Below are 27,198 nucleotides of genomic sequence, written 5' to 3' on the forward strand. Positions count from 1 at the left end.
ATGTTTCTATGATGGTTAGACTCTCCACCCCCCCTCTCTAAGGGGGGGCTGCCATACAAATAAAACACAAATTTCTGCATAATTCCTAAACTAATCAATAAAATGGAGCCACATTTGGCATGTGGAGGTTTTAGGGTGCAATAAATGCTTTTACGGTGGTTAGGTAGCCCTCCCTCTTCTCTAAGGGGAGGCTGCTTTACAAATGAAACACAAATTTCTGAATTACTCGACAATTTATCAAGCAAACGAAACCAAATTTGGCATGTGGAGGTTTTGAGGATGCAATAAATATTTCTATGGTGGTTACACACACCTCCCGCTCTCTAAGGGAAGGGGTGCCATACAAACGAAATACAAACTTCTGCATAACTCGAGAACTAATCAAGCATAATTAGGGATGTGAGGGTTTTTGGATATGAAAAATGTTTCTATAATGGTATGACACCCCTTCAAAAATATTCCAAAAAATAGAAAATAAAAAATATACCAAATATACCAAAAATATTCCAGCCAAGCATGACAATTGAAAATTTTCGGAAAACTCTGAAGGAAAAAGTTTTCCCATATGTTCTTCAATTACAGTGACAAGTGCTGTTAGTCCATTTGATATTTGCGCTAGCGAAATCGATCTTTGTTCGGAACTGGAAATGGATTTTAATGTGATGAAACGCACTTCTATATCCTATCTATTAATACAAAAAAAAAGGAACTCGAGAAAGGAATTGTCAGATTTAGGGCTGTCTTTATTCCATCATATTTTCTGTATAAAACATTTATTCCATGTAACCGAGAAACATGTTATTTGCAAGTTGTTGAAAAATCTTGAACGAGAATTGTGTCTGAAAAAAATCTGATATTATAATGATGAGTTTTGTTAGAAATACTAGGAATTTTATAGTAAAAGGTAAATTCAACGGGGTCGAATAGAAGATTAATCAATGGACAGTTCTGCGATTGGACCCATGAATTTGTTTTTTGTAATTTTCACGTTTTCTTACTATGAGCAAGAGTAAGAAAACGTGAAAATAACAAAAAACAAATTTTGGGCGGGACGAAGTTTGCCGGGTCAGCTAGTCACACTGAAAATGTGCAGAAATTGGATGAACAACTCAGACCATGTCTCCATATTCTATGTTTGGTTGTATATTGCAGCTTGAAAGCCGTATCAATAGACGGCGAACTCGGCATATCCATTCTTCGCCGATTGCCCGAAGTAACCAGACGAAGGAAAGTCGCGTCCAAGTTCCGTTATCGGTTACCGCGTGATTGTTGTTTTTTTGCCGCTGAAGAGTTCATTTCGCTATCTGGATAGTGAGTGAAGTGCCCTGTCTGCAAGTGGATAAAGGCTTTCATCCTCGGAAAGCCAAGCATTGGTTTTTGTTTTGTCGCTGTTTCGCCGACATTGGAGATTTCGCCGAGTCATCGTGCCAACAGTGACAGTGCGGGTAAGCTTTCACCGACGACTGTGTGTAGTGGTGTCGTAGGCACATTCCCACCACCAACGAGCTTTCAGCACGCTCCCGTTCATCTGCACTGGAGTGCGTTCATAGGTGAATAACATTAAATATACTGAGAGAAAATATTTAATAATTATAAGTTTTTTTTTTTTGTTTTTGTGAATTATTTTATTGTGAAATATTGTTTAAAAAAATACTTAGAATATAAGTGAAAATTTAAAATGGCAGAGAGTGGGGTACCTTCGGATATGGAGGTCTCTGACTCTAGTTCCCTCCTAACGGATAAAAAAAAGTCACTCAAACGTGTTCCAAATACGGAAGATACTTCTTCTGGGGACGAGTTAGCTAACCCTACCAAGCCTCCCTCCAAAAAACTAGCAAATCTTCCATCTGCCCTTAACGATCCCACTCTACCTTCAACCTCGTCTTCTCCCTCTGTTCTTCCCGCTCCTTCTCAACCTTCGCCTTCCCACTCTCAATCCCCGTCCTCGCCTTCCCCCCCTGTTATTCCCACTCCCCGTGTAAAGGTCTATCCAGAAGATGCGCCCGGAACTGGTCCCTGGGTTGTTTTCTTCAGGCCTAAGCCAAATGGAAAGGCGTTGAGAGTCATGCAGATCGCGAAAGATCTGGCAAGGTATACCTCCGTTTCGGAAATTTCGAAGGTTAGACCAAACCAATTGCGAGTTGTCGTGAATGATCGAAAAGACGCAAACAAGATTGTTGTCGATCAGCATTTTACAATTGAGTATCGGGTCTACATTCCCTCTCACATAGTCGAAATTGAGGGTGTGATAACCGAAACGGGCTTGACGTGCGAATACATTACGAGTGAAGGTACCGGCCGTTTTAAAAAACTGCCCTCGACGACTGTTAAGATCTTGGGTTGCCGCCAGCTCGGAACAGTCTCCCATGAAGGAGAAGAAAAGAAATTTACGCCGTCCAACTCGTTTCGAGTCACCTTCGCTGGTTCAGCTCTCCCTGACTACGTGATGGTAGATAAATTGAGGTTAGCCGTGCGACTTTTTATTCCAAAGCCAATGACTTGTCTAAAGTGCAAGTCAGTTGGTCACACGGCTGCTTATTGTGCCAATAAAGAACGATGTGCCACTTGCGGAGAACAACATGAGGGGAAATCCTGCAGTGCGACTGAGCATAAGTGTCCATATTGCGGGGGATCCCCACACGTGCTCTCAGCTTGTGAAACATACAAGGCTCGCTGGGAGAAACAGAAGCGCTCTTTGAGGGAACGCTCTAAACGCACTTTCGCAGAAATTTTGAAGGGCGCTTCTCCACTGGCTCAAGAACAACAACCAATCAATACACACAATGTCTTCGCTACGTTGCCAGTTGACGAAATGGAAGCGGATACAGCTAACGGGGGCACGCCGTTTATTTCTCAAGGGATTCCCCGGGGCAAAAATGTGACCACTCCCAAAGTTCAAGGACAAGTCCCCCCGGTGATACCCCCTGTTAGCTTGCCCAAAAAATCGAGTGCAGTGGATAAGCAAAATCAGGTCCCTCCTGGCCTCCGTGGTAATAGTTCACCTTCGAACGACCCAGCACTCGAGGGGACATCAAAAACCCCAACTGTCCCTGTTTTTCCGTCAAGTTCAACTTCCCAATCGGGATTTATAAAGTTGTCTGACCTTGTGGATCAAGTCTTCACGTGTTTTAATGTTTCCGACTCCATCAGAACCATTGTCACCGCAATGCTTCCAGTACTAAAGACAATTTTGCAGCAATTGATGCAAACATGGCCCCTCCTTGCAATGATTATCTCTCTTGATGTCTAATTTAAATAGAGAGGTCGGAGATATCACTGTTTTACAGTGGAATTGTCGTAGTCTTATGCCTAAATTGGATACATTCAAATTTCTAATTCATAAACTCAATTGTGATGTTTTTGCTCTATCCGAAACCTGGCTCTCTTCTCAAAATGATCTCTCTTTCCACGATTTTAATATAATACGCTTGGACCGCGATGACAGATACGGAGGGGTACTATTGGGGATCAATAAGTGTCACTCATTTTTTAGAATTGATCTTCCACCTATTGGAGGGATCGAAGCTGTTGCTTGTCATGCAAACATCAGAGGCAAAGACCTCTGTCAGCTTGTATTGGCCTCCGAGAGCTGCGGTTAGCCGCAAGCAACTTGTTGACATGTGCTCACTCCTTCCTGAGCCACGATTAATCTTGGGAGACTTCAACTCTCACGGAACTTCCTGGGGGGAACAGTACGACGACAATCGTTCATCGTTGATATATGACCTTTGTAACAGCTTCAATATGACCGTTTTGAACACTGAGGAAACAACACGTGTACCTAAACCTCCTGCTAACCCAAGTGCTCTTGACCTCTCGCTTTGCTCGAATTCACTATCGTTAGATTGCAAGTGGAATGTAATCCAGGATCCCAACGGTAGTGACCACTTGCCAATCAAAATTTCTATCACCAATGGGTTGAATTCTTCTGAATCAATAAACATGGCATACGACCTCACAAGACACATTGACTGGAAAAAATATGCGGACGCGATTGCTCTAGCCATCAATTCCAGAGATGGTTTGCCTCCATTGGAGGAGTATAACTTCATTTCTCGTTTGATATATGACAGCGCGGTTCGCGCTCAAACGAAACCCATCCCAGGTTCCACTATTCGTCGAAGGCCTCCCAATCCATGGTGGGATGGCCAGTGTTCCAAGCTTTATGGAGATAAATCGAATGCATTTAAAGCTTTTCGGAAACGTGGAACCCCTGAAAATTTTCAGACATATTTGGACCTTGAAAATCAATTTAAAAACTTGATCAAAGGGAAAAAACGTGCTTATTGGCGAAATTTCGTGGGAGGTTTATCACGAGAAACGTCAATGACAAAATTATGGAAAGTGGCTCGAAACATGAGAAATCGCTCTTCATCCAATGAAAGCGAAGAATATTCACATCGATGGATTTTTAGTTTTGCACGAAAGGTTTGTCCCGATTCCGCTCCAGTGCAAAGAATTATTCGAGATATACCACAAGATAGGTGCGATCTTGATTCCGAGTTTTCGATGGTAGAATTCTCTCTTTCTCTCCTTTCATGTAACAATTCTGCTCCGGGATCGGATAGAATTAAGTTCAACTTGCTGAAAAATCTCCCTGATGTGGCGAAACATCGCTTGTTGAACTTATTCAATCGGTTTCTGGAGCATAATATTGTTCCAGATGATTGGAGACAAGTACGAGTTATAGCTATTCAAAAACCCGGAAAACCCGCGTCCGACTTCAATTCGTACCGCCCAATAGCAATGCTGTCTTGTATACGGAAATTGTTGGAGAAAATGATCTTGTTTCGCCTTGATCGTTGGGTTGAAACGAATGGCTTACTCTCAGATACACAATATGAGTTCCGCAGGGGCAAGGGGACGAATGATTGTCTTGCGTTGCTTTCTTCAGAAATTCAAATGGCTTACGCCGAAAAAAAACAAATGGCTTCAGTATTCTTGGACATAAAGGGGGCCTTTGATTCTGTTTCAATAGAGGTTTTGTCAGACAAATTACAATCTCGGGGTCTGCCGCCTCTATTGAATAATATGTTATATAACTTGCTTTGTGAGAAACATTTGAACTTTTCTCACGGAGATTCGGCAGTAAGTCGGGTCTCTTACATGGGACTCCCCCAGGGCTCATGTTTAAGCCCCCTTTTGTACAACTTCTACGTAAGCGACATTGACAATTGCCTTACACAAAATTGCAGCCTAAGACAACTTGCAGATGATGGAGTGGTGTCTGTCGTAGGATCAAACGAATCCGACCTGCAAGAATCCTTACAAGATACTTTGAACAATTTTTCAACCTGGGCCATTGGGCTAGGGATCGAATTCTCCACGGAGAAAACAGAGATGGTGGTTTTTTCTAGGAAGCATAAACCAGCAAAACCAAAGCTTCAACTTTTGGGTAAACCGATCACTCATGCTATGTCATTCAAGTATCTTGGGGTCTGGTTCGACTCTAAATGTACTTGGGGGGCCCATATTAGGTATCTGAGTAAAAAATGTCAACAAAGAATAAACTTTCTCCGTACAATTACCGGCACCTGTTGGGGAGCCCATCCCGAAGATCTTATAATGTTGTATCGAACAACTATTCTCTCAGTGATGGAGTATGGCAGTTTCTGTTTTCAAACAGCTGCCAAAACACACCTCATTAAACTCGAGCGAATTCAGTATCTTTGTCTCCGTATCGCGTTGGGATGTATGCCCTCAACGCATACCATGAGTCTCGAGGTTTTGGCAGGCCTACTCCCACTAAAAGATCGCTTCAATTTATTATCTCTTCGGTTCCTCATCCGGTGTAAGGTTATGAACCCATTGGTGATCGGAAATTTTGAACAGCTGATCGAGCTAAATTTTCATTCTGGATTCATGAGCTCATATCATGAATTCGTCTCCATGCAGGTTGATCCTTCTTCGTATATTCCCAACCGTGTTTGTTTTCCTGACTACATCAATTCCTCTGTGCATTTTGATCTGTCCATGAAGCAGGATATCCATGGAACATCAGATTATCTTCGATCGAGGATCGTTCCAACGATCTTCGATGCAAAGTATGGGGATATCAATTGTGATAATATGTACTTTACTGATGGGTACTCTATGAATGAGTCCACAGGATTTGGAGTGTTCAACGAATTTTTTAACACCTCACACAGTCTTCAGAATCCTTGCTCAGTGTATATTGCTGAATTGGCAGCGATACACTGGGCGCTGGACAGCGTCGCCTCACGACCTGTTGAACACTATTACATTGTAACGGATAGTCTTAGCTCTGTCGAAGCTATCCGTTCAGTGAGGCCGGAAAAGCACTCGCCGTACTTCCTTGAGAGAATACGAGAAATTTTGAGTGCTTTATCCAGACGCTGTTATGTCATTACCTTTGTCTGGGTCCCTTCACATTGCTCAATTCTGGGTAATGAGAGGGCTGACTCATTAGCAAAGGTAGGTGCAATTGAAGGCGATATTTATCAGCGTCAAATCGCCTTCAATGAATTTTATTCTTTAGTCCGCAAAAATACCATAGTTAACTGGCAACGCAAATGGAACGAAGATGAATTGGGCCGGTGGCTCCACTCGATTATCCCTAAGGTTAGCCTCAAACCATGGTTCAAAAGTCTGGACTTGAGTCGGGACTTTATTCGCACCTTCTCCCGACTCATGTCCAATCACTGTTCGTTAGATGCGCTACTTTTTCGTATTAATCTTGCCGACAACAATCTTTGTGTTTGTGGCCAAGGTTACCACGACATCGAGCACGTTGTTTGGTTGTGCGAGCTTTTCTTGTCGCCAGATCGAATTTAGTAGTCACCCTTCGGGCCCAAGGAAGGCAGCCCAATGTGCCGGTGAGAGACGTGTTGGCTCGGTTAGACCTTGATTACATGTCCCAAATATATGTATTCCTTAAAGCTATCGATCTTCGTGTGTGATTGTCCTTATACCCTTAGTTTTTCCTTTTCCTTTTCCTTTGTGAGGGATCGGATCCCTTCTTAAGAATAAGATGAAATGTAAATACATATTAGATATATGATAGGTTTAAGAATTGAGTGTGATGAGTGTGATTGAGAGTGTGAGTGTGATCATTGTCAACATATCCTCATATCCCCTCCTTTTCCTGAAGAAAATATGTCACCCTTCTAAACTCGAGTTGACCGCGAGTAATCGGTTTCCTATATTATTAACATTAGAATTAAGGAAAAATGTATATATATATACTAGTAACAATACAGTAAGGAGTTCGGCTCCTTTAAACCTATGTAACTGATCCTGTAAAAATAAACGATTTAAATAAAAAAAAAAAAAAACTCGGCATATCCCGTCGGATCAAAGGAAGTCCACTTTTATTTGGTCTGACATAGAATGTTACACCATTTATTATAATTTTCGGAACCACCACATCGAGATAATCTTTCGCAAATTTTAATCGTGACCGAAGATGTTTCTGCGTAAGTATCGGAACATTTTCGAAGCTTCTACCATTGAGCTGCTTCTCAACTTCTGACGCCTCTGAACTGTTATGAAAATTGAACTCGTCTCTAATCTTCGTAGCCAATTTGAATGAATCAATGATAGAAAGTCGTTAGAAGTAATCGTTGTCGACAGCTGTAATTTTCCGTGAACGTCCAAGTTGCTACACCTGGTTTTGGATCACAATGGAATTCGATAGTTTGCAGCAAACTCTCGCTAAGATTTGTCTTACATTGAATTATTCTCGAAATCGACGTTTCAATACAGTACTCGTTCACAAACTGAGTTGGAAATTCAACCCACATATCGAATTCCTCTCGCTAACTCGGTTGCAAAACAGCAAAAGCGAAACTTCAAATAGAATATGCAGTCCATTATTGATACATAAATGGACTGCAACCTTGTTAACGCAGGCTCTGATAAAGAGCAGTCCATTTAAAGTAGGCCTAATTTGCGAACGACTACTGTACCTAAGTTTTCATTGTTATCAAGTTGTTGAACTTTACGGCACGTTGATTCGTAACTTGCTCACTTGCTCCAGGAAGAAAGAGATATTTGTTATAAAATTAGTTGATCAGATAAGTCGTATAAGATGCGATAAAATGATATAATAAAAGATATAATATCTTACGATCTTATCATTCTGTCGCATGTTCTACGATTTTCGCAGCGTTCAAATCGTCAAATTTAAAAGGGTTGCTTCCGTTGCTTCCACTTTTCTCCAGCTTGTGGTTTCATTGTTTCTAAAAAAATATAAAAATATATTGAACAATTGATAAATATAAAGCACCTTTTAATTAACTTCCATTTTCTGGTTGTTACGATGGAATCAGCATCAGCCCCAACAGAACCGTCAAAAACTAGCACCAAGCCATCACCTCGCTACTACGAAACACATTTTATAAATCAAAACTATTGCGAAACCGATCGTTGTTTTCTTTATTTTACAATACACTCAATTCAGATCTCTACAGTCAAAAAATAGACCGTTTCAAGCTAGCGACTGACCAGAAAGGTCCAGAATTAACCAACAGAAGAGATTTTGGGTTCCATCTGGACAACGCAAGGCTACCCAACTCCGGGAACTTGATTGGGATGTTTTAATGCATCCACCATACAGTCCGGACCTGGCACCAAGCGATTACCACCTTTTTCTCGCATTGTAAAACTTCCTGAGTGATAAGAAATTGGGATCAAGAGAAGGTTGTAAAAATATATTACTAGAATTTTTCTCCAATAAGGATCAAGACTTCTTTGAGAGAGGCATTATGAAGCTACCTTCGGAATGACAACAAATTTTCCAACAAAATGGTGCATATTTGACCCAAATCGTACAATCGGAAACATGTTTAAAAAAAACAATTTCACCCTAAAATAATGGATTACTTTTTCCCCAACCTAATATAACGATAGGAACTGCAGCGTTGAACCAAGGATTAGTTACTTTTGTATCAATCAGCATCAATTTATAACAGATCCTGTTTCTCCTAGCCAAACGTCAAATGGTTCGAAAGCACCAATCCCAACAGATGTAAGCACTAATTTTCTCTGGATTTTATTTCTGTTCATTCGAAATTCTATGAATTTGTCGAAAGTTCGTCTAGGATCGATCAGGATTTATCAAACATGCTCCGTCCATTTCGCATCACAAATAGCGCTTAACTAACAACAAAAGCTTCACAAGACCGGACCACTTGGTAAACGTCAATAGGGTAAGTGGGGGCATAGTGGTCACCCGAAGGAATATGTCCATTTCCAGCGCTCACATACCGATTTAATTTCCGTTTCTCGAAGAATATTATAGTTCAACTCATTGTTCTTCAAGATAGAAAACGATAGATACTATAAAAATTCAAAATAGTACACTTTCCATCATTAGAAAAAAAGGTGAGAATCGAACTTTTTTTTTTTTGCTTGGAGGTAAAGTGGTCACTGGTACATATCAAGCTAAATGGGATAGATTTATGCTTTTATTTCGTCCAAATTTGTTCAAATCATATTTGTTATAGTAGGTACATGTATGAAATAAGCTTGGCCAATTCACCTACAGTTTCAATTTAAAATTTATCTTGCATACAACAACGTAGTACGAAACACATAACGTTCCGCACAATGAGGCTTGGTTTAGTTGGAGTGACATATTTATCCAGGGTCAAAGCCAGCAAAGGATCTTCTTCAAAAGCAGAATGTGATGAGGTATATCAGCTTTAGTAAACAGAACATTGTAAGTTGTTATTCACCTATGACAACTTTGCCCCCAAACATGAAAATAATTTCTATGCTAATTTATTGCTGAGATTAAACATAATATCTGTTCTCCTCTCCTAGAATATGCTAACAGTCTCCCTGATGATTTGTCCAACATATCAGATTGGATAAACTAAATTTCACGAGAAATTCCTTAGATACCATGCACAAAGAACTACGGCCGAACGGCTATCGAGAGAGTAATTTCTGTTTTTATTTGTATTTTGACATGCGACAGCTCTACCGAAGTACAGGGTGACTCAAACGTCATTAAATTCTTCAAACATAAGGTGAATATCAATACGGCATCTATAGTCAATAGTTATACTACCAAACAAGCGGGTGACCCCTTTGCCCCCCATGACCAATTATATGGCTAAACAATTCCAACATTGTTGCTGAATTTTTTCATCATGATATAGAGTTGTCTTCATAAACAATTTTCGTATGAGACTTTTTCACCACCTGCAAACAAAAATGTTTTTCATTTAAATAGAATACTAGTTTGATTTGGAAAAGCTAATTTTCATTCATAATTTCAATTTTGAAAACGTGTTCTAAACTAGTAAACGAAGCTCAATGCCGCCAGCGCGGATATGTCAATGTCTTCTTCTTCTTCTTCAATGGCACTATCGTTCCTAGAGGAACTTCGCCGTCTCAACGTAGTATTACTTGCGTCATTTTTATTAGTACTTAGTTGAGATTTCTATGCCAAATAACACGCCTTGAATGCATTCTGAGTGGCAAGCTCTAGAATACGTGTGATCACAGTGCAAGTCGGAGGAAATATCTTTGACGAAAAATTCCCCCGACCAGAACGGGAATCGAACCCGAACACCCGGCATGTTAGTTATGACGCTAACCACTCGGCCAGGGGAGCAAGCCAAATATATGTCAATGTGTTGTTTTTAAAAACATTCAAATAATCCGTGGACACAACAAGAACAAGATTTTCATACGAATTTTATTTTGTTTTTGTTTACATGAAAAGTGGTGACGCGAATGCCAGATTGTGACTGAAAATCAACAGACTGCGTCGGGCGAATGTTTTAGTATAAAACGCAAGCAATGACAGCTGATGAGAAGCAACGCACAACGCGGCATTCTGTTTCCACCTTAAGGCTTAACCGCAATAGCTTTTCGTAGCGACTTATTTCTATGTTTAGTGAGAATTTGCGGAATTTTTCACGGCCTACTTCTATCAAATTTCTTATTCGGCAGAAATAATGCTTTTTGGTGTGCTGAAGGGTCAAATGAGCAAATAATGAGCTGTCTTAAAAGCTTTAAAATGGTTGTATGTATGGGTGCAGTCATCTCTTTCTTTTTTCTTTTTTGATCTCTTTTGGGATTGTACAAAAAAAAAGTCCATACAATGTCAACGGGGAACGAACCAAGGCCAGATGGAATGCATGGCTGTTTACCACAACCACGCTGTCCATATAGCTACTGGTGCTGTTGCGGAAATGCGTGATAATATTACACCTGATTATAGAATGCAGTTAGCAAGTATTTTCTAGGAATAAAAAGGAGAGCATAAAGCAGATCTATATCCATTCCGGTCTGGGCCGTGTATTTGGCAAACTATACGAAAAGCTTTTTGGCAATGTGTCTCCTGTTTCGCCCGCTCAAATTGATCTTATATTGAAATAGCATATACGAGGGCAGTCCGATAAGTACGACTTTTTTTTTATTTAAATCGTTTATTTTTACAGGCTCAGTTACATAAGTTGAAAGGAGCCTAACTCCTTACTGTATTGTTACTAGTATATATACATTTTTCCTTAATTCTAATGTTAATGATATAGGAAACCGATTACTCGCGGTCGACTCGAGTTTAGAAGGGTGACATATGTTCCTCAGGAAAAGGAGGGGATATGAGGATATGTTGACAATGATCACACTCACACTCTCAATCACACTCATCACACTCAATTCTTAAACCTATCTTATATCTAATATGTATTTACATTTCATCTTATTTTTAAGAAGGGATCGATAAGTACTTAGCCTACAAAAAAAAATAAAAACTTTGGAAAAGTGGCGATTTATTTCTCAACATAGTATCCTTTTAGCTCGATACACTTGATCTAGCGATGCTCCAACTTCTGTAATCCATCTGAAAAATACGTTTCCTCGAGGTCTGAAAAGTAGGCCTTCGTGGCGACGGTGACCTCGTCATTCGACTCAAATTTCTGCCCGGCGAGTGACTTTTTCAAGTTGGGAAACAAAAAAAAAGTCGCATGGGACCAAATCTGGAGAATACGGTGGAAGGGGCAGCAGTTCGTAGTGCAATTCGACCAATTTGGCCGTGGCGATGGCGGAATTTTCATTTTTTCAATTTTTCTAAAAGCCGCGGACACGCCCGCTTCCACACACGGTCAAAACAAAACTACGAGCCCGATTCGGCTGAAATTTTGACAGTAGCCGTTTACGAGAAGGTACTACACGATAAGTAATCTCTCTTGCGATGCTGACACCATCGGGCGATGAGGCTAAGTACTTATCGGACCGCCCTCGTATATTATACAAATGATATACAAGTATTGGGGAGTAGCGCGTTTTCTGTTATTTTTAGGCTAATTTAATTATTACATTACATCGAGATGTCAAAACATGTGCTAAAATTAATTTTGGATGTAGAAAAACAGACCATTTTTATAGAGAGTGATGGGGCTAGGAATATGGAAATAGGCTGTTATTGTCCTAACAGATTTTTCCCACCACCTCTCTAGCGGTATGCATTATGACCAAGGATTTATCTTTCTTTATCCACCCGGAGACGTACGTAATCGCACAAATCTTTCATAAAAATGTTTCCCATCATAGTAATGAGAACCATTTTCCCTCCATGTCCTGCTATCACGCCCACTACCAGCCTGCGAAACTATTGGATGCAACTATTGGGATGGAAAGTCTCCACTCAGCCATGCTTGTGGATATACGGTTTTGGTTTCATTGATAGCAAAACAATGTCTATTCAAGGTTTGAACTAAAAACGAATGAGGCGAAATATCCCTTCCACTCAAATAGATGTAGACCGATATGGCAACATGAGGCCGAGCGTTACCATAATGGAATATTATGGTTCTGGTTGTTTTTCGGTCAATTACATCTTCGAATTCATTGTTTCCAACAGAAGTCTCCGGAAAAGTTTGACCCAATATCGAAGAAGCAAGTAATTTCTGCTAGAATAGTTCAAAATTGTTAAGAATTTTCGATTTCTCTATACTTTGATTGAATCGTGAAACATCAAACGAAAGTAAAGTCTTTTGGAGCACATTTTTTTCTCTGCAGGGTGAACTCGATTATATACAGTAGAGTGCCAATGGATGTATGAGAAAAAAGGGACATTCGAATTTTTAAACGAAACATTCTTGAAAATATTGATTTCCACGAAAAACTATCCAATGCAAAATGGTCGGTGTTAAATCAGACCGGACCATGTGACATTTTTATGATTTCAAGAAAAACGAGTTTGAAGTTTGGTGCTATAAGGTAAGCGTATCACGCCGAGTATTAAAATTACTCAACAATTGCTGAGTCTTAATAAGAAAGACTTCAGCACATTCACTGGTCTTATAGCAGGACACTGTCCGAGTAAATACCATCTCAAAAACATAGATTTAGTGCAAGATGATATTTGTCGCTTTTGTAATGCCGAAAGCGAAACCTCGGAACATTTGCTCTGCAAATGCGGAGCACTAACAAGACGCAGACTTCAACACCTTGATAAGGCTATTCTGGAGCCCAAGGAAGTTTGGTCTGTGTCGCCGATCAGGACTATAAATTTTATCAAACAGATTATTCCTGATTGGCACCTATCTCGCTATAGCTTTCAGTCTACTTCTTCATCAATAAGCAGTAGATAAGCTTGAAGCGTAGTACAAAAAATGGGGCATACCACAATAGTTCAAACTAATGGACGCAGTGGTTCACACCCAACAAGGGAAAAAAAAAGGCGTCGTGCACAAATAACGTAGTTCGAGAAGGGGGGGGGGGGCTCAAGATTTCGTTACTTAATGTGACATAGGGGGAGGGGGGGTAGCCGTGTTCGTTACGTAACAAAATTCAATTTTTATTCCTAAATAAATTCATGCTTTAGCAGCTAGTTTAGATTCTGAGACCGAATGAGAACCTAATGCAATCAATAACTCGAAATTTTTAATTTTGCGACTTGGTCCGCTCTGACTTCACACCGACCAAATATGCAAAATAATTAGTGCTAAAAAGTTTATTTTTGAAAAAAAATCGAGATGACAGTAAATCTCGACATTTCATGCAGTTAAAGTCATTTGGAATAATTTTGTTGGTAAACTCCGATTTCATATCCTCCTATCCCTTTGGGTGATTTTTCGATTTTCAAATTTTCAATTCAAATTTTGACGTCTGCGACACTTGTAAATGAAGTCCGATTGAGCTAATATTACGCATAGGGTATTTTGTCGTGCAAATCAATATTTCGCAGGAACTCCCGTATGAAAAATCGAGATTACTTTTTTTATTGCCACCTGGAACCATACGTTTTAACGATTTTTGTTCCGCTGTGTTTACAATAGCCAATTAATTGCCAATCTATATATATATATATATAACAATGGAGTGATGTCTGTCTGATTCTTATGGACTCGGAAACTACTGAACCAATCGACATGAAAATTGGAATGTAGGGGTTTTGACGTAGGACTACGTCTTTCATTTCTATACCGGGGTGTAAAATCAAAGTTTCGAAAACGAAAGCGTTACGCCGGAGACCGAGATTTTGAGCGTTAATAGCTCCTAAACAACTGAACGAAATGGTATGATAAACACTTCATTCGAAAGATAAAATGTCTACGCGTTATATACTTGTTACTTTTTGATCCAAAAACTTGTTACAATAGTCTTAAAATTGCTTTCAAAACAGGCTATTGAAATCACAACAGGCTATTGAATCGGTATATAAGCGAGCGGCGCTCGGAAATCCACTCAGTTCTAATTGAACAGCGATTGGAGCATGTTGTCGCTGTTGCGGTGAAGCTTGTTATTTATCATGAAAGCGCGGATGAACGGTGTCACCAAGAGCCTGTTTGTGCACCCTAGGCCAGAAGGGAATCTATCAGGAGGAGAGTGATGCCACAAACGGTTCCCTGGGAAGACATCGCTACACACACATACACACATACAAATGTGGAAATATCTAATCGTTACTGAAAATAATCTGCCAGTTCCTCTGGGAATTTTCAAAATATATTCATGTGAAAGAGTTTAATTGAATGTTTTCTATCCATGTTACACTGTGACCAAATATGTTTCAAGCAAGTGCTATTAACAGGTGGTTATCGAGTTGGCATTAACCACTGGTGGGCTTCCAGTATCGAGGAAAATGTGGAAATATCTAATCGTTACTGAAAATAATCTGCCAGTTCCTTTGGAAATTTTCAAAATATATTCATGTGAAAGAGTTTAATTGAATGTTTTCTATCCATGTAACACTGTGACCAAATACATTTGGTTTTGTGGTTTTTCAATCAATCGCAATTAACAGGATAGCTTCAGAAGATTATTCTTCCCCATCAGTAGGATATTTCCGTATCCAATATTGTATGCGCCCGCAATCGATTATTGCTCATTCGCCGAAAGTTCCGAGCTCAGAGAGTTCATTCCCCTCTAGTTTGCCTTCCAAATTGCCATCGTAAACCACACCTTCTCTCGATTCAATCACACACAAAAAGCATACTTAAGCGATATTCTGGTGGTGAGACACATTCATTTTTCGTGAGGACATCGACAAGACAACATCGTTGCTGAGGGTGCTGGACGGCGAAGGATCGAGATCTGCCCTGAAACGTAAGCAGTTTGTTTGAAACTGTGAGGGAGCACAGAGAAGCCGATCCTTCGGGAGAAGAGAAGGTGACCATCGAAGCAGCCGCTACACATACACATACACGCACGGAATTCTTTCCGTTGGGATGCCGTGCAGCATCGAGAAAGATCCGGAAAATAATCTGCCAGTTCCTCTAGGAATTTAAAAATACATTCATGTGAAAGAGTTTATTTGAATGTTTTCTATACATGTAAAACTGTGACCAAATATGTTTCAATCAAGTGCTATTAACAGATGGTTATCGAGTTAGCATAAACCACTGGTTGGCTTCCAGTATCGAGGAAAATGTGGAAATATCCAAACGTTACTGAAAATAATCTGCCAGTTCTTCTGGGAATTTAAAATTACATTCATGTGAAAGAGTTTATTTTAATGTTTTCTATTCATGTAACACTGTGACCAAATACATTTGGTTTTGTGATTTTTCAATCAATCGCAATTAGCAGGATAGCTTCTGAAGATTATTCTTCCCCATCAGTAGGATATTTACGTATCCAATATTGGATGCATAAAACCTTGTGCCTGCAACGTAACGCTCTCGTTTTCGAAGTTCTCCAAATATTCTTTCATTCAGAATGAATTCATATTCAACTTCAAACAAATGATCTCTAAATCAACGATAGTCCTACGTCACCCTTGCGGTTATACCATAGATATAACCCACTTCCTGTTTTTGTGGTCGAGGAAGGTTATTCTGATAGTTCGTGACCCCTCCCCCCTCTCTAAGAGGGGGCTGCCATACAAATGAAACACAAATTTCTGCATAACTCGAGAATTAATCAAGCAAATGAAACCAAATTGGGCAGGTAGAGGTTTTTGGGGACAAGAAACATTTCTAAGGTGGTTCAACACTCCTCCCACCTGTCTAAGGGTTGGCTGCCATAGGAATGGAACATAAATTTCTGCATAACTCGAGAACTAATCAAGCAAATGGAACCAAATTTGGCATATGGAACAATAAATGTTTTTATGGTGTTTTGACACTCCTTTCTCCTCTCGAAAGAGGAGGAGGGGAGGGCGCTGAACAACTCGAGAACTAAACAAATGGAATTAAACTTAGCATATAGAGATTTTAGGGATCGATAAATGTTCCTATGGTGGTTGGACACTCCTACCTTTTCTCTAAGGGGAGGCTACCATACAAATGAAACACAAATTTCTGCATAACTCCAAAACTAATCAATCAAATGGAGTCAAATGTGGCATGTGAAGGTTTTTGAGTATGAGAAATGTTTCTATGATGGTATGACACCCCTCTCTCCGCTGAAATGGAGAGGGGTCCCATAAAAATAATGCACATATTTCAACCAAACATATTCCAACCAAACATGACAATTGAATTTTTTTTAATGTGATAAAACGCACTCCTATATCTTCTTCTATTCATATGAATAAATATGGATCACCGAATGTGTTGATAAGAGCAAAACTAGAGAAAGGAATTGTCCGATTAAGGGTTGTCTTTATTCTATCATATTTTTTTATCAAACATTTATGTAACGGAGAAACATGTTATTTGCAAGTGGTTGAAAAATCATGAACGAGAATTGTGTCTGAAAATAATCTGATATTATAGTTTTTTTTCGAGTTTTGGTAGAAGTACTTGGAATTCTATTGTAAAAGGTAACTTTAAAGGGTAGATTAGAAAATCAACTAATGAACAGTTCTGCGATTGGACGTATGGACGTGCGCTTAGTTAAAACACGTGAATGTGATAACGAAAAATATATTTTGGGCGAGACGAAGTTTGCCGGGTCAGCTAGTTGTATATAATCGAGTCCAACCTGTATTACAAATATTATCGGATTCAATATTAACATGAGATTAATTCAATGAGTGAACTTATCATGAATTTTTCTAATTTCACTCTTTTCAGGCATCCCGACCTTGAAACAAGCCCGGAGAACCGGCTTCCGGAATTAAATTGTATCCGTGCACTCCAATGAAGTCTGCTGAAGATGATCATCCGGCATTCTGGCACAACGAACACTATCAGTCTGAACGCACCAGTAAGAGCGGCATCATCCGCGCCCACTAGCACTGCCAGACGTCAGCAACAAGATCATCATTCAATCACCATCGTTCCCATTTTGATCGTCAAACAGACGACAACAACACAGACGGGGAGAAAAGATTGCCATCAAACCAAAAAGATATCCAAGAATACAAAATAACGAAACGCCCCCCGCTAAATAAGCCAACGATTTCAGTATGAAATTGTTTCCCCGACGATAGAATCGAAAACGGATGTTGAAAATGAAAGCGAAGGGGAAAAATTATCTACGGAAAGTAAAAACAGCTTACGACGAAACAAAAGCGAATCAAACGAGCGAACGAAACTTGCGGAAGAGAAGAATGTCGCCCAAACGATTCAGAGTAGCAGCGATCATTCAGCAGACATATATTTGCGGGCTGATCGGACTGCTGGCGGTGTCGCAGCTTTCGCACGCAACTTGCGGCAAATCAAAAGACTGTAGCGAAACTGTCGCTAACAAATCAAAACGATCGGCATTGCCGATTCTAAACGACGTCAATGCCAGGAACAAAGATTTCCTTTCGTTCGAAACGAACCAAGTGGATCAGAACGAAAAGGAGTCGGTCGAACCGACGCGGCACCGAAGCGGAAAGGATCTGCTGGACGATTCGTTTCAATTCAACAAAAATATGGCGATGAACTTGTCGGGAAAACCTCCACATGCGCCACCCTTCATCATGGCCAACAACATAAACGGCCGGCAGAATCCCAACCCGGATATTCAGGATATCATCACGGGAATTGTAAAGCTGCTGAACGGCAATGTAAATGTTCATGCGAATACTCAACCAACTCGGAGACACTCGGCCACGCGGATAAATAACCGAGGCCCTCCACGGATATCCGAGGCTCAACCTGTTCCTAACGATTACGATACAGACCTGAATCCTTCGCTGACGTCCTCTCGACCTCCGTATAGTTTCGAGAGGCCGGATACGCCGGTTAGGCCATTCCTGACAGGAGTGCCCCTTCCGGAGCAGATTGTCCCCTCCATGCAGCAAACATATCGGCCCGGATTTGTGTCACAAAACCGGCCACCATGGCAACGGCCTAAGCCACGACCCCCCATTTCTCCAAATCGTCGCCCGATGCCACCATATAAACCCTTCCCAACTATTGTGGATTACTCCAAACCGGACCGTAACCCAGTGACAGTACCCCCGAGTGAGACCAATTATATTGGTGAAACAACTGAGAAACCGGCGCCTGTTATTGAAGACGTCGAATACACGTCCAAACCGCTGATAACCACAACGACAGAAAACGAACCACCTGAAACGACAACAACCGATGTGACCGTCGAGATAAAGGAGGAAACCCCCGTGGCAATTCCGGAAAAACCCATCTCATCTAACAGCGCCATGACTGAGGTTCAGTATACCATCGAACCAGCGGCCAGTGTCGAGCCAGCGGTTGATCCGAGCTCGTCAGCAATAGAACCATTCCAAACCGAAGTGCCAAGCGTTTATGAAATCAACTCAATCGAGTTCCTTCCTGCGTCTTCGGAGGCAACCGAAAGTTTCCCCTTGGAACCTTCAACAACTGACAAAATCACTACGCTACTGAAAGAGTCAATCACTCCAACGCAAGTTATCACATCGACAACGTTCTCAACCAGTTCTACCACCTTTGGTACTAGTACGACAACGACCAGCGCAACAACTTCATTTACGACAACAACTACGCAACAAGCAGAAGAAACCAGTTCCAGCAGTTCTACCATTCCAACGCCAGTACTTCCTACCACAGTCCACTCGACCAAGTCGAGTACCACCGACTACCGGTTTCATCCTCGCCCTGGCCTCGTCCTCGATGATCCAGATTTCAAACCCGGTGGCAACAGTCCGATGCGTACTCAGAATCTCTACATCTCGAAGCCGGAGATTCATTCCTCGACCGGAGTCCAGCTGCCGAACTACGGGGAGATCTTCGACGTAACACTGTCCGCCATCCAGGGACCGGCTGGTTCCGGTTCAAAGCAGACAGTTAAGCTGAACCCATATTATGGAGGAGCCCAGCACCAACTAGATGATGATAGTATCATCCTGACGGCGAGTGGAAGCGAGGGTTTCGTGTCGATAGACGGCAAACGGTCATACATAGATCTCTTTGGTGAATCGAAAACAGTTACTCCAGCGACATCCACCAGTGAAACCATCAAACCAACCAATGTTCTTAGTCCGGGGATCATTGGAACTGGCTATGCTGTCGTCGAGACAGAAATCCCCAAAACTCAACCCAAATCTACAGTGACGCAACCAGCACCACCGGCACCACCCCCTCCTGCAGCGCCAGCAATTCCTCATCCTCCGGCAGCCACCCAACAGTCACCTGTCCATCGAGCTCCTGCCCATCATCGGCCCAAATATCCACTACCGCCAGTGCGTATCGACACCTGTATTGTTGGGGATGACTCGACCTGCGATCAAGCCCAGAACGAACGCTGCAAAACGGAAAGTGGCGTATCGAGTTGCCACTGTCGACCGGGTTACGCTCGGCGAAAGCACCGCGAGCCTTGTCGGAGGATCGTTTCCCTGATGTTGTCGATGCGGGTGGACAAAATATACGAGCGGCGCATTCAGTGGGACGCCGTGCTCGCCAATCGGGACAGCGAGAAGTACCAGCAGCTCAGCTACGAAGCGGTGCGCGCGGTAAGTTTTTAATCAATGTTTTAATTATCTCTGTATTAATAATCTTCTGTATCTCTCTAACTTGTTTTATTCATTGGGGATTCTATTTATCACATTCTTCTTCTTCTTTGTTTTTAAGAGGCTTTAAACTTTGCAGTTCATTCGCCTCTATATATCACATTCTCATAAGTATTCATCAAAACTGAGTGACAGACATTATTTCAATAAAGCTGCCCTAAAGTTCCTGAAAGAACTTCGTCTCCTCGAGGTTGTATTCCTTTTTAAGTTAGAACCGATATTGATGTCACGACAGGTGTTGGTTAAATTTTGTGTGGAATAAAATAGTAAGGTATCTTTGAAAACTTATGTTTTTCAAAACCTACATGCAGTTTTTTTGCAGTTAAATTTTTCGAATTGATAGGTCAAATGTTTCACAAAAAAGGTTTCTAATTATTTTACTGGAATATAATCAGACCAAAAAAGAAGAATACTTTTTGAAACGAACATGGCATGCAATGTAATACGCAAAGAATAGATTTCTCTTACTCGTCGTTTGTCTATCAAGCAACTGAAATTCAATGATAAAGTGACAAAAAGAGTGTGAGATAGATATTTTTCACCCCCTAACTGTCACTTGTCTGTCTTACCCCTACTAAAAACTGTTTATGCTTAAATTTCACTTCTAAATAAATGCTAGTTAAACCACTCACAATGCTTCATATCGAAGTCGCGAAAATTACATCTATACGACCTTGCGTACAGTAATGGGCACAAAAACAATCCACCCCCATTTGAAATCAAAATATTCCAATATTGAAAGTTTTTTCATATTTTTCGGTATTGCAGTCAATACTACTCAAAGTAGGTAATTAAAGCCTGTCCACGTTAAATTTCGGACACCAAGATGATGCCAGTAAAACAAAAATCCACGTAATACAACAAAACCGATTGTTTATTTCAGTAAAATAGACTTATATCTAAAACAAAGAAAGTTTACTTCGATGTTAATTACGTTGTCACGAACTTTCTTGGGAACATCTTCCATTAGGTTCCGTACAGTATCCTCAGATATGCTGGCTTTTCCATCTCCTCTTGAAATCATTAATGCCATTCGCTTTCTTCTTAGTTTCGAATAGTTTTCGCTTAATCAGAGCCCAGTACTTTTCCACTGGGCGAAGTTCTGGACAGTTATACCATTCCAGGATGGATTTTACATAGTAACAAGAGGCCAAATCTGGCCAAAACAACGCTGGAGAGTCGTGGCATCTTATGAATGGTAGCAACCGCTTCTGGAGACATTCTTTCTCGTAGACATCTTTGTTGATAGTGCCAGTAGAGATTTGGATTTTCGGCCACAACCAAGAACTTTTTGGGGAATTTAGACTGCTTCTTGGTCCGGAAACACTCGGCTACGGCATTCCTTCGCATTGCAGTATAAAAAGCGAGACCCGGAAGCTGTTTGAAGTCATCGAGAACATAAGTTTCATCGTCCATTATGGTGCATGAACATTTTTGCAAAACTGGGTGTAGAACACCTTAGCACGGCTTTTTGCAGTGAAATTTTGCTTATCATCACGATTGGGCATCTTTTTCACTTTGTACGCCCTCAGTCCATTCCTCAGCTATACTTTTTGTACATATGATTTTGATTTTCCAACCTTTCGAGTCACATTTCTAACTGAAAGGTTGGGATGTTTCTCAATAATGGCTTTCGGTCTATCAGTCGGGAGCATACTTTTCGGTATGTTCCGCTTCCAACCTTCCGATCCACAGTTAAGCGCTGGTCAAACGATTTGCACACACTAAACACGGTACTCTTCGGCAGTATTAGCTTTTTGGCGAGATCGCGTACCGACAGTGTTGGATTTTGCTGCCGTTCGCGCAAAATGCGTTTGCGTACTTCCACTTGATTCGACGCCATTTTACCAAACAGAAGAAGAATGTAAACATGTTGGACATCGAAATAAAGAGGAGGGTTTCAGCTGTCATGTTAGTGAAGTATTTCATTGATTAGTGAAATATTTCATAAACTGCACTGAAAGAAAAGTGTCCGAAATTCACCGTGGACAGGCTTTAATAGACCATTTTGCCATTTTAGTATCGTTGATTTATATTTAATTTAAAACAATTACTTTTGTTCCTACATGAGTGCTTTCAGGGTATGACATAAAAAAAACCACTTGAGTAAAATTGTTTTATCGTGTTTTTGTCATCGATGCACTCCTCGATTTTGACAGCTGGTTGCTTACATCTGACACAATGGATGGAAAGAAAATATCAATTTAGGTCCGAAATTTTATTGTTTGCGACTTCCATCGTAGGGAGTCTCGATGAAACATTGCTAGAAAGCAGTCTTCCGTGTTTCACATTAAACACTGGGTACGAGACGAACAATGTTCTCCCTACTCTCGCAGTTTTATGTTTGCAGACAAACATTATTTTTTTTGTACCCGTTGTTTAAAAATGTGACACACAATGTTCAAACATGATGTTCAGTTTCTCTCGCATTTTCAACCCAAGCAACAGCAGTGTGTAGAGTAAAAGAAGCGAATTGGACACCACACCACCACCACCACTCAACAACACACGGTGTGTTGGTGTGTTGATATGAAAAGGGAAAAGAAGAATTATCATGACAATGGGTGCTTCATCTAAAATTTTGGGTAAATAAAATACACCTCTTTATCTGTTCTGAACAAAATGAACGTCAATTGATATCAGAGTTCTTCACAATTATATCATGAATTTATAACTTGAATTTATGTAACATCGGCTATTATCAGCATTTGAATAAATATTAAAATTGAATAGAGCGTGGCGGAGATGTTTAGTTTCCCACATCAAAATACCAAGAATATGTGTAGACTTTCCTGAAACTGCATCTAAAACAAATTTTTGGGTATTTATTTATTTGGCCTGTATTTGTATGAAGTCGCCCCGCTGTCCACTCGGTTCCCCAGACTACAATTGGCAACGTGCACATAGAAAAAAAAATCATGGAAAGCTTGAATGAATGTTTTCTTTTCACGGGAAATTGCTTCTTCTTCTTGGATGGCACTAGCGTTCCAGTGGAACTTTTGCCTTCACAACGTAGCACTACTTGCGTTATTCTTATAAGTAGTACTTGTTTGAGATTTCTATGCCGAATAACACGCCTTGAATGTACTCTGGAGTGGCAAGCTCTAAAATACGCGTGACTACAGTGCAAGCCGGAAGAATTTTCTTTGACGAAAAATATCCCGACCAGAACGGGAATCGAACCCGAACCCCCGGCATGATAGTGTGGGGCGCTAACCACTCGGCCACGGGAACACTTAAATTGCTATGGATTATTTAATCAGACTTGCAAAATGTGCATGAATTCATAGCCTCTGAGTTCATGTAAGTTTTGCAATACGAACTGAATTTCTAGTTAGTTCTGTGGAAAATATCCAATACAAAAATTCATAACTTCTGAACTACTGGACCGATTCAGATGATCGACATATCAAACTGAAGCTTATGAGTTAGTTTTTTTTTTTTACTTTTGACATAGGACTATGTCTTTGATTTTTATATAGGGGGGTCACTCTACGAAAAATGTAACGATTCGGTAAGAGTTTTCAAACGCATATTACTCAAAATCGTTATTGCAACATATGTGGTGTTATATACCATTAGACAGGGAATTTATCCAGCAATTTCTTTGCTTGAAACATGAACAGTGAATATAGCAAAAATAGTTAACAATTTGACGATTAAAATGGGTATGTTTTCTTTCGATTGCACTTTCCTCCCGGACGCAACGAGCGATCATTCTGCATAAATTCGGACATTAGCTCACAGTGTGAGTTTATGCGTATAATGAATTATTCTCCATTTATCGATAATAGGCATTTATTAGTTATTGTATTGTATGCTGCCCAATCAGTTCGTGCTCAATACACGTTTTTATCTTGTAGGTATTGCTACTAACAATTTATCATAATATCGATTTAACTGGCTGCTATTTTAGAAGATCGAAAGAGTCTATTCACGCATATCAAATTATGATAGCTTGAGTAGTCGCGATCTTAATATTATGCTCCCCATATATGTCTTCCACCGGGCTATGCTATTTTTATCTATAATATATTTCTGTAGTCATATATTTATTTGACTTAGGCTTAGGCACAATGTGATTCCGGATACTACCACGTTATCATCTAATCCGTTGAAAGATACAAGTTCATACAGGAAACGGTTTTTTTTCTATTTTTTATATTTTTTTCTGGTAAGCTGAGGATTTTATTACATAACATATATCGATATCAGAGATGCTATTTTTTTCGTTTTTCAGATATGATTTTTCAAATTTACATGTTTTAAGTCTTTATTCAGTATTCCTGTGTGGCTAGATTTGACCTATGCGACTAGAATCCAGTGTTCCCTCAAGTGTGATATATTAGGTTGGCTTCAATTTAATATGTCGATCGTCTAAATTGGTTCAGTAGTTCAAATGTTATGAATTTTTGCAAAAAAAGTCATTTTTGGATAAAAGGGGAGAAATGAATTTTTTGGACCACAGGTTAACATTGAGAAATCATATCTCAAAAACGAAAAAAATAGCATCTCTGATATCGAGATATGTTATGAAAAAAATCCTCAGCTTTCGAGGAAAAATATAAAAAAATATAGCGCGCTCTAGTCCAAAGCCATGCAAACAACAAAAAACAACTACAATCAATAATTACAAAAACAAAGTACATTGTCTTTTGCAGGTTCAATATTTTTGACGTAGGACTACGTCTAACCGGAAGATATAGGGGGTGAAATGGAAATCTAGGCACTGAACAAGTAGGAAAAAATGCAAGATTTGGAACGCTTATAACTCGAGCATTTCTCAATAGATCGCAAAGGTTTTTGCATCAATTGATAGGAAATATATCTACGCATCTATCAGAACGAATAACATTTCATTTTTCTTGAGATAAATAATTGAATAATTGTGAAATATCAAGCATTGTCAAAATGCACTATGTGCCCATTTTTGATTGGTCCATTTTGTGCTCCTCCAATCGTACCGACCAAAACGGGCAACCAGAGCAGCAGCGAAATAGAATGAAGCACGATTGGAAAGGAAAAAGAAAAAAAAATTAACGAAACATTGGTCGCAGTCTCACACATGCGTAATTCTCGAGCCAGCCAGTCAGCTTAAAAATCCCCGCTCCGCTGCCGTAACGATCATTCTCATTCAAACTGTTCACCACATCGGTTCGCATCACAACACATCAACGGTGACCGGAATAAATCGCCACAGTAAACAACTGCAACAGAAACAACCGCTTAGAAAAAGTGTAGTAGGCTAGAAATATTTGGCGCGGGAAAAACATCATGTGCCTCACATTTCTATTATAAATTTATTCTCTTGTTCTCGTTTTTCGAAATTTATTCTGAGGACAATGTAATGGGGACGAAGTCCCCATTTGGCGAGGATAAGGAATCGAGGCGGCCCATGCCGCCAAGATGACGCAATCCGAGTCCACCGCCGACCCGCCGTCGGAAGCGGCGGTGTCTCGCACGCAAACCTGGGATCCACTGATTGCCCGGTTAGTTTGAAACATAGGATACGATCCTTTAGCAATGTCCGACCGAGCTCTAGCGAGCGTCGGACGGTATACGTCTGCCCGGGGCGTTACGTTTGCCTGGGGCGATACGTTTGCCCGGTTAATTCTTGTTTTGAAATACAATACCGCGCCACAATATTTATAGCCTACTACACATTTTATAAGCGGTGGTTTCTGTTGCAGTCGTTTTCTGTGGCGATTTATTCCGGGAACCCACATCAACAAACCAACCCAAGCAGCCATGTCTGGACATGGTAAAGGAGGAAAAGTGAAGGGAAAGGCAAAATCCCGCTCGAACCGTGTTGGTGTGGAATTCCCCGCAAGGGTAGCTAGGCCGAGCGCGTTAGTACCAGTACACCAGTCCACCTAGCCGGCGTTATATAGTTTCGGCCGCCGAAGTGATCGAGTTAGCTGGCAAAGCTGCTCGCGACGATAAGAAAACCCGCATTCGGAACAGAACACATTCGGTTCGATGGACATCAAGACAACAGGCAGTTGCAGCGAGTGGCGAGTGGCAAACGCAATCGCAAAACGGCATCAGGTAGCCGAAGAAAAAAGTTTGTTCTTTATACAAACTGCTTTGGTGGCAAATCCAGAACAAGGCGGCATCGAGGGCGTTCGAAATGGTTTTTTTCAAAACCACGAGTACTAAGTTTTCTAAATTGGAACCATTCCATAAAACAAGGCGTTTTTCAGGGCCTTTTAAACCTTCCAAAAAAGAGTTTAGGAAATACAGTTCAATGCTTTCTAAAACATTATCCAAAATAATAATAAAACACAAATTGATTTTTTCATAATTTGTTTGCCAGGATCTGATGAGTATGTGAATTTGGCAGTTGTTCTGAGCTTATTGATAGTTGGGGACTTTACTGATTATTCAATTTTCACCAATTCTTAAATTGTTTCCAGATTGAAAGTACAGTAATTTACAATTAATTCGACATTTAGCTAATTGGACGGAAATGTAATGCGACATATTTAGTTGGACATTTTTGTAAACATAGAGATCCAAATTATGACCCCACATTGAAAGTCGACACTGTAACAATGTCATCGCAAATGTTCAATTACAGGTTGAAATCGCCTTCAATGCAACACTGAGTGGTGCTTCGGCACGTCGCATTAAATATAATTTACTGTACAACATGTCACGAGCTGGATGGGAAGAAATTTTCCAACTGTGAAAGCTGTGGCGAGTGGTAAACGCAATCGCTAAACAGGAAGGTTTAGCCAAACAAGATGGGGATATCGAGTGATAACAGAACATTAATCTCTTTAGATTAAAGATAATGTTGTGATCCTGAAAAGGACCCTTTTTAGCCTGCATGTGAATCCAACGAGCGAACAAATCGTAATGAATGTATTTTTGACGTAGGATTA

General features: G+C 40.4%; 1 protein-coding gene across 5 annotated transcripts in view; it reads left to right on the forward strand.

Moving 5' to 3' along the window:
• The window catches only part of LOC129767424 (uncharacterized), an 88,741-nt gene that overhangs the window by 42,605 nt on the left and 18,938 nt on the right, over positions 1-27,198 (forward strand). For 4 of the 5 annotated variants that reach the window (XM_055768320.1, XM_055768323.1, XM_055768325.1 and 1 more), the window contains exon 2: positions 17,445-20,254. In XM_055768320.1, coding sequence (XP_055624295.1) covers positions 17,816-20,254 — 2,439 coding nt within the window. In that variant the 5' untranslated portion in view covers positions 17,445-17,815. Of the gene's footprint in view, positions 1-1,229; positions 1,551-17,444; positions 20,255-27,198 lie in introns of those variants that run through there. The other variant, XM_055768321.1, reaches the window with a different exon arrangement.

The sequence above is a fragment of the Toxorhynchites rutilus genome, chromosome 2 (assembly GCF_029784135.1).
Source record: "Toxorhynchites rutilus septentrionalis strain SRP chromosome 2, ASM2978413v1, whole genome shotgun sequence".
NCBI classification, from domain to species: Eukaryota; Metazoa; Arthropoda; class Insecta; order Diptera; family Culicidae; genus Toxorhynchites; species Toxorhynchites rutilus.